At 46.2% G+C, this 8,862-nt stretch overlaps 1 protein-coding gene across 2 annotated transcripts in view; it reads left to right on the forward strand.

Moving 5' to 3' along the window:
• Cilk1 (ciliogenesis associated kinase 1) overlaps positions 1-5,155 on the forward strand; it is a 55,348-nt gene extending 50,193 nt beyond the window's left edge. The window contains exons 12-14 of one of the 2 annotated variants that reach the window (NM_138886.1): positions 982-1,110; positions 3,757-3,879; positions 4,833-5,151. In NM_138886.1, the coding sequence (NP_620241.1) occupies positions 982-1,110; positions 3,757-3,879; positions 4,833-4,987 (407 nt within the window). In that variant the 3' untranslated portion in view covers positions 4,988-5,151. Of the gene's footprint in view, positions 1-981; positions 1,111-3,756; positions 3,880-4,832 lie in introns of both variants that reach the window. The other variant, XM_087563936.1, reaches the window with a different exon arrangement.
• Positions 5,156-8,862: the final 3,707 nt, after the last annotated feature.

Genomic DNA, 8,862 nt, shown 5'->3' on the forward strand with positions numbered 1-8,862 from the left:
CCACTCCCTAATGACCAAGCATTCAAATACACGAGCCTGTGGGGGCCATGCTGTCCAAGCCGGCACAGCCAGGGTGCAATGAAACCACCAAACTGGACCACTCTGTGGGTGAAAGGAACAGTTTGTTGGGGAAATTCAGAACTGTCGTGGCTATCTCTTAGAGGTCAGAGAGAATAGCAAAAGGTGCAAAAGCTTTACCAGTTTTAAAGGGTTGGGAAGGCGTGCAAGTGAACAACTTGGGAGCCAGTCTGGGGACTTCACTACTGCAACGCTTCTGTTTACCCTGTCAGAGTCCAGTCTGAGCTGAGCCAGAATGTCCTCTACAACCTTGTCGGTGGCACTGCTGCTGGGGGTGGGGGAGGGTGGGGATGCTTTGGACCTAACGGTGACAAAGTGTCCACTATCTCACGGAGTCACCATTATTTGTTTTTATGGCAAGAACAGCAAAACCTACTAATTCAGAAGAGATGTCCCTTGTAGCGTAGTTGTGTTGCCTGTGGTCCTTAGGCGATGAGACTGTTGGTCTCTGTGCAGACTCAAAGATTGCAGTCCGTTCTCTGACCCGCCTCACGTCTTCTCCACTTTGTCCCTGCACCCCTGGTAACAACCGTTGCCTTGGGTTTTGGGGGGTTTGTTGATTTGTTTTGTTTTTAATTATCTCTCTGTATTTGTTTTATAATCTCTGTATATTTGAATATGGTTTTTGTTTGTTTATTTGTTTGTTTTTTAGATTCCATGTATAGGGTTGGAGAGATGACTCAGTCATTAAAAGCTAGGCTCACAACCAGAGATAAGATTTCACATATAAGTGAGATCACGTAATCGTTTTCTCTGTGTGTCCGTCCGTTTCCCTTGGTCTAAAGTCCACATCAGGCAGATGGCGAGATGCAGTTCTCTTTATGACTTGTTAATGTTCCTTTGCATAGATGTGCTGTTACTTCTGTCCGTCTGGTTTATTTTGCATCATTTCTTCTCCTCTAGGAATAAATATAAGAAATGGCGTGCTCCCAAATCCAGGCAAGGACTTTCTTCCATCAAGTTCATGGTCCAGTTCTGGTTTGTCTGGAAAATCTTCAGGAACGGTATCAGTAGTGAGCAAAATAACTTCAGGCAAGTAACAGTTATTAACCCCTGAGTGACCAGAGGCAAATTCTCCTGATGTGAGGCTGGAGGAAGTTCCTAGAGAACTATGGGATGGGGCCCTTCTGTCAGACACAGGCTTCTCTTCAGTTTCCCTGCCCTTCTCTCCCTTTCACAGCAGCCCTAGGGGTTCAGCCAGCTCCCACAAGGTTCTGTCCTCGGGGGTGGGGAGATGGGGGGTGAAGCATCCTTCCTGACCTGTAAGCTTGGTAAGCTTACAGACTTACCAAGTCTAACCTCTGATGCTAGTGTGCTTTGCACACCTGAGTCAGCATTAGTCTGGTCTTCTCTGCTCCAGCCGGACTTCCTGATGGGTGAACCTGTCCTGCCCAGAGCATCAGAATCCCCATGGATGGAGAATGGATAGATTGTCAGGCCCTCCCTGCAAAAATAAAATCCTCCAGAACGGTTATTGGGGTAGACCGTTTCCCTGTGCTGTTTGCCTGGCCGAGTGCTCTGCCATAGCACCCCGTACACACCTGACCCTCTCCGCTCCCATCCCCTTCCTCCATTAGGGTTCATGTAGGAATGCCATGCCCGGGTACCCATCATGCCCCTTGACCCCCCCCCCCCACACACACACATCAGGCCTGATTGGATGCCAACTTTTCCTGTGTGTTTAAAAAGATATGTATGAAAGTCACTGTTTTGCATATTTTAAAGTGAACACGAATGCTTCCTTTTAAAGAATAAAGTGTGTAGCAAATATATGTATCTACCCTAGATTGTAGACTATACTGTGTATGGCTATATAGTACCACGACGGGTCACTATACTGGGTCACTATACTGGGTCACTCTACAGGCTCACTATACAGACTCACTATACAGACTCACTATACAGGCTCACTATACTGGGTCACTATACAGACTCACTATACTGGGTCACTATACAGACTCACTATACTGGGTCACTATACAGACTCACTATACTGGGTCACTATACTGGGTCACTATACAGGCTCACTATACAGACTCACTATACAGACTCACTATACAGGCTCACTATACTGGGTCACTATACAGACTCACTATACTGGGTCACTATACAGACTCACTATACTGGGTCACTATACAGACTCACTATACTGGGCCACTATACTGGATGATCCATTTCTATATTGGATCACTATTCATTCCTTGCCTTCTGACCACATGAATGACTGTTTATAGCTTGTTCGTCAGAAGTGGCCAAGGAGACACTACGGTATCTATGTTTCTGTGCACACAGGCGCCAGGTCCTCTGCTGGGTCAGCATTAGGTTAAAGGTGTGCCTATCTTGGGCTTTATAGATATTGTCACATTACACCCAAGCTGGAGGTGGTGCCTCATCCTTGAGACACCCGGTACCCAAGGCTAAAGTGAATCTTGACCTGGCATCAAATGCTTTCCTGTGTCTAGCCTTGTAATCCTAAGAACGAGGTTTGTCCCTTGTGTTTATTGATTATTTTTTGCTTGGGGAGTAGAGACTTGTTCAAATTCTCTCATTTTTCTTCCTGTCTCCTTAGTAACCAGTACTGCACAGTGACTCTATGCATTCTGGGACATTTTCCCACTGTTCCCTAAGCAGTTAGCAAATGCCTTTTTTGCTGTCAAGACAATGCAGCTGTACATTAACGCTTCCTCACAGGTGGAACTAATACCATTCTCCATTGTCCTTGTGTGCCTTTAAGTTGTAATGGTCAGTATTAGATTTGTCCGTGTGTCTGTTAACTAGTTGCCTGCTCTATGCAAGTTATGCCCTTAACCTCCTAGACTACAAAGGCAAAAGGGCAGTTTGCAGTCTGCCCTTAGCACACTTCCAAATGGAGGTGTTTAAACAAGCTTTGCCTAATGGCACACATCTATAATCCCAGCATTCAGGACGCTAGCACAGTACCCATTGGGGGCCAGCCTGGGTTCTGTAGTGTGGCACTGCCTTAGAAAAAAAAAAGAAAGAGAGAGAAATAAAAAAAGGAAGATGGCAGTTAGCCATAAAACAGTGGCCTTTTAGTACATTTTTGTTGGGCCCAGTGAGATGCCTCATCAAGTAAAGGTCCTTACCGAGTAAGTGTGGAGACTTGAGTTCAGTTCCCGGAACCACGTAAAGGTGGCAGGAAAAAAACTGATCCCCAGGTGTCTCCTGACACCACATGTGTGCCGTGACACTCCCACACGTCATACAAACACCATAGTAATAAATAACTTCAAAGCATTCATGGTTAGTTTTTCTAGTTATCAACAGGATGACTTATAACATGTAAATAAATAATTAGGATTACCCCTGCATATGATCAGTGAGAGTCCGTTAAGTGGATTACGGTCTGCTGTATGTCAGAATTTCTGTACACTGACATAGAGAAAAGTCCATAAGATGGAGTAGAAAAAAAAGTTTCAGAACAAGCTAAACCAATTCTCGGGGGTGGGGGCCGGGCACAGCTGCCCGCTCAGTCGCTGCCCATGGGAAGGCATTTCCTTTGCCTGTAGTGGCCTTTCTGACTGTGGTATGGTGTGGCATGGCTTCTCAGTCAGAACTCTCCTCAGCCTCCCTTGTCCCTCAGAAGTACAAGCACTTTCCTGAACTCTTGGTGTCGCGGGCACGTCTTTGTGGTAATGAGCTTTTCTTTCCTCACCTCAGTTGGCTCAGGCTCCACGAGCTCTACTGGACTGACTGGAAGCTACATCCCTTCCTTTCTGAAGAAGGAAGTCGGCTCTGTCATGCAGAGGGTCCAGCTGGCGCCTCTCGCAGCCCCTTCCCCCGGTGAGTTGCAGTTCCTGCCATCTGTAAGTTAGTCCAGTAGTTCCTGAAGCTGCTCTGGCAGGACCAGTGCTGGCAGGCCGAGTCAGGCGGCCCTCTGCAGGAGATGTGAGTGAACAGAGCGTGGACATATACTAAGTCTGCTGTGCATAACTGCCAAGGAGAAAAACAACCAAAGCAGAGAAAGTGGGGACGTGGGCACTGGAGCCCAAGGAGTCAAAGTTCACTGAAAAGGAGGCGCTTGGTAAAAATGGGGAGGTTAGTGAGCAAGCCCTCAGGCACTGTGAATGGCCTAGCAAATTCAGGGAGCAGTGAAGAGGCCAAAATACAGGGTGCAGAAGGGCAAGACAGAGACGGGGGAGGGAGGTCGCTGAAGAAAGTCAGGGATGATAGAGTCTAGAGATAGAGTCCCTACATCAGGCATTGCCTGCTGTCCTTGCCTGACCTTGTGATCCACTGGAGGGTTTTGTGTGGGGTAGTGGTCTGACTGCCATCGGTCAGCACAGGTGTCCTCAGGCTGGCCACTGTCACTGGACTGAATGGGAGCACTGTTAAGAAGCAGTGGGGACACTGTTAGAAGCAGCGGGAGCACTGTTAGAAGCAGCGGGAGCACTGTTAGAAGCAGTGGGGACACTGTTAGAAGCAAGAGCTTCAGCTTGGGCCAGTGTTGTTAATGTGATAAAAATTCACCAGATTTTGCCTCTATGTGGGATGGAGAGCCAAAAGGATTTGCTGACAGGTTGTAGCTGGGAGAAGAAAAGGGGCCAAGGGTAGCGCTGGTATTTTGACTAGACAAGACTTCCTACAGATGTCTCCCTGCCTGCAGGAGGAAGACAGAGGAGAAGGCAATCTGCCCCCGCCCCAAGTCCGTTTTCAGACAGTTGTCCATGCGCTAGCCTTCCTGCACTTGGCTTGGGTCCCACAGGGGCAAACTCAGCTTTTCTCTTCCATTGCAGGCTACTCTTCCCTCAAGGCCGTGAGACCTCACCCAGGGAGGCCATTCTTTCACACCCAGCCTAGGAGCACGCCTGGCTTGATTCCACGACCTCCAGCTGTGCAGCCTGTGCACGGCAGGATAGACTGGTCTTCCAAGTACCCATCTCGGCGGTGACTGTCCCAGCTGACTCCGTTGTACCCCCACAACCACGTGGCGGTGTAAAAGCACCCACACTTACAGCAGTTCTGAACTAACACATTTCAATATTTCTTTTAAATGTTTTTTTAAACATTGATTTGAATGCAATACCCTCTTTTTGTATAAAATTATTTTATTCTAAAACTGGGTCTCATTATTTTCTTAAACAACAGCATTTTGTATATATGGATTATGTTTTAGCATTTTATACAGTCAACTTTGTAATGAACTTTTTAAAGATTAAGTGGTTTTTGTTCATTGTTCCATGTAGTATTTTATACAGATTTTGAAATATGTAATAAATTGAGGCAGTATTGTGACAGGGTGCAGTTTAAGGCAGTGGGATACGGGATTATTTACTTGATACATTTGAATTTTCCGGAGTGACCACACTTAAATGTGGCCTGTTAAGTCTTTTAGGCTTTCTTAGACTGGCATTAATTAGTAAAGTGGCCCCTCACTGCTTTTCTTAGTAGCTTGTATCGGTTGTCCTGGGGGCGGAAGTCGTTTTGTTGTTGTTTTAGACAGGGCCTTATGTAGCCCAGACTGGCCTCCCACTCTCTATGTAGCTGAGGATAGCTTTGAACTCAGATCTTCCTGTGTCTACCTTCTGAGTGCTGGGATTACAGGTGTGTAGACCATGCTTGGCTTTAACCCTGGGCTTTGTACAACCCCACCAGCCCTAAGTCTGCCTTTTATACGATTGTCTTTCATACAACTGTTCTGTCCCAAACTGTCACCGTACTTAGAATCATTTCACTTTATTTTGCACCCAAAACAAAGGACTCTTCATAACTAGTTTGTGAAATTTATTACACTCATAAATACAGCTGCGAAAGCCAGATAAACTCAAGAATAATCATACAAAATATCACATTTCTTTCTTCTTTTTTTTTTTTTTTCTCGGAGCTGGGGACCGAACCCAGGGCCTTGTGCTTGCTAGGCAAGCGCTCTACCACTGAGCCAAATCCCCAACCCCACTCTTTCTCTCTCTCTCTCTCTCTCTCTCTCCCTCTCTCCCTCTTTCCCTCTCTCCCTCTCTCCCTCTCTCCCTCTCTCTCTCTCTCTCTCTCTCTCTCTCTCTCTCTCTCTCTCTCTCTCTCTCTCTCTCTCTCTCTCTCTCTCTCTCTTTCTTTCTTTCTCTTTCTTCTCTTTCTTTCTTTTGGACTGCCCAGGTGGCTTGGTACTGGTTGAAATGCCTACCGGCCTCCAGCTTCACCAGCGCACACCCATGGGTGGGGCTGAGGGGGCGGAGCCAACTCTCTGCTGGGCAGATGGGGAGATGGCAGAAGCTGTGGTCACCTGTCCTTCAGGTGAGCTGTTTTTGTTCCCTGGGGCCTACCAGCCAGGACCTGCCTACCCCACAGCACTGCCACCGGCTAGCTTCCCTCAGGCCCAGCCTCCCCGCAGGAGACTAGAACTTAGCCAAACTCAGCTGAGCCCCAGAGGCAGGGTGGGGAGCTTGCAGTTGCACCCCTATAGCCAGAGAGGAGGCTCCCTCCCACTCCTGCGAACCATACTTTTCCCCATTTTAAAAAAAAACCCCGGCTGGAGTGATGACTCAGCCACTCCAGTTCCAAGGGATCCGACGCCCTCTTCTGGCCTCTGTGGGCACCTGCACGTGTGTACATAATGGCCCACCGACACGAATACATACATGTAAAACCTTTATAAAAACCTAATTGTTAAAAATCCCTTAAAGGGGAAGCTTTCTTATGTCAAAAGTACCGTTTTAATTATCTTTGTTATGATTTTTCATTGTTTTAATATGAAATTTTCTTAACGTGTTAATACAATCAATTAAGCTTGTATCCCTGCCGAGATGAATGGCCAAAAGAGCCAAGTATCTTTCTATGTAGCCATGGCTATCCTAGAACTCACCCTGTAGACCAGGCTGGCCTCAAACTTAGAGATCCGCCTGCCTCTGCCTACCAAGTGCTGGGATTTAAGGCATGCGCCACCATGCCCAGTGACTTTTTTTGTTTGTTTGTTTGTTTTTTGAATGAATGTTGCATTCAGCTGAGTTTTCCACACCTGACTAGGAGCAGCCTATAAACTGTCCAGGCCAACTTTCTCGTGACGATTTTAGGAATGGGAAAGATTTCAGGGGGATTTAAACTTACCTAAGAAATCACAATTGCCAGGATGTTATGTCCAGACTGTGCCACATCTCAACCCCCATCCTGTGTGGTGTCTTTGGAGGTTGAGACCTCTGTTGGGCAGAGGCTGTTTCATTGAGAGGAATGTTTACAGCAATTCTGCAAAGCCGATTTGGAGACAGACACACGCAGAAGATCCACTTTCTTCCAGTCTGTGTTACACGTCTGCCTCCACTCCTGCTTACCTTACAGGCTGAAGGAAGGCTCACCGCCGTGATTACAATAGCAAGCCTCACCGACAGATCCACTCACATGCTCCCAGGGCCCAAAGGAGGTTTTTGTTAGTTTCCAACTCCAGCAAAGCAAACCGTATGAAATGCTCATTTTTGTAGATTAAGAATGGTATGGTAAGGTGAATTCCTAATAAGTTTGTAAATGATTGCTTTGATGTATTAACAATGACGTCCAAAGGGCTCTGTCTGCCCTAAAATCAGAAAGCAGTTCGTGCTTTGGAGAATCTGACTCAAAAAGGACACTTGATGGAGGAGCATCCCTTTTCCGAGGAGCATGGAGAAAGCACATCACAGGCATGGGTTTGATAGGGAATGTTTCCCTGTTAACAAGCTAGCAGCAAAACCTTAGAAAATGTATATGCAAGCACAACTTGAAAGCGTTCGTTTCTGTATTATATTCTGAACCAACAAAAAGCGTGTTTGAAGATGAGTCCTGTACTGTGAGGTTAATATTTATTTTCTCTTTTCTGTATTATGTACCAAGAGTAGACCTCAAATCCTGCTTGGCTGGCTGGAAGGAAAGCTTCCTTTAAGTTGTAGGTAGCATTAAGATATAGAAATAAATCTTTGACACCTGTGGGTTCTCTGTAATCCATCTAGTGTTAACTAAGGTCATTATGTTCTTTTTCAATTGACAAAATCCCAGCTACCTGGTTGTTTGACGCTATGAAATTGTTTTCCTTAGTGCTCTGTGTCCCCTACCTTCACTTTCCTTGACTAGCAAACAACTTCCCTGAGGAAGTCAACCATACTTGTTTACATGAAAGAAGCAGCCGGGCAGCTGAGCAAACTAAATCACTGAAAAAAATAAAAACAAAACCAAGTTCTAAAGAACTAGCAAAAACCTCAGAAGTACTTTTCCCTCATCAATGGGTAAAGGGGAAATTGTATGCAAGCTATGTACTATTGACCGAAGATAGCCCTTTCTAGACAGTGATGGTCGAATTTGCCTGTTGCATATATTTTAGCTACTGTAGAATTATGACATGAAAAGCAAAATGCTGACAAGAATGATGGGTTAGTTGGCATCTAGCCATGGCTGGATCTCATTCACAACCAGAAAGCTATGGGGGTGCTGGAGAGTGGTCCAGAGGTTAAGAGCACCAGCTGTTCTTCCAGGGGACCCAGGTTCAGTTCCCAGCGCCAAGGAGGCAGCTCACACCCATTTGTAACTCTAGTTCCAAGGAGTCTCCCTCTTCTGAGGGCATCAGGCATGCGTGTGGTGCACAGATATGATTGCAGACAAAACACCATAGAGATAAAACTTAGATTATAATGCGGCAAATTAAATAAAAGAGATTTATTATTAAAAACAACACCAAAACAGCTTTCTGGCAAGCCAGGAAATGGTACGGAGCAGCTCAATCTGGGCCTGTTTTGGTTGCACGGATATGCCAAGGTGCCAGGGTTTGCCTTACAAAGACAAGGGAAACTACGTTTGCATAAAAGCTGCTGCTAA

This window comes from Rattus norvegicus, chromosome 8, assembly GCF_021556685.1.
Source record: "Rattus norvegicus strain SHRSP/BbbUtx chromosome 8, alternate assembly SHRSP_T2T, whole genome shotgun sequence".
Lineage (NCBI taxonomy): Eukaryota > Metazoa > Chordata > Mammalia > Rodentia > Muridae > Rattus > Rattus norvegicus.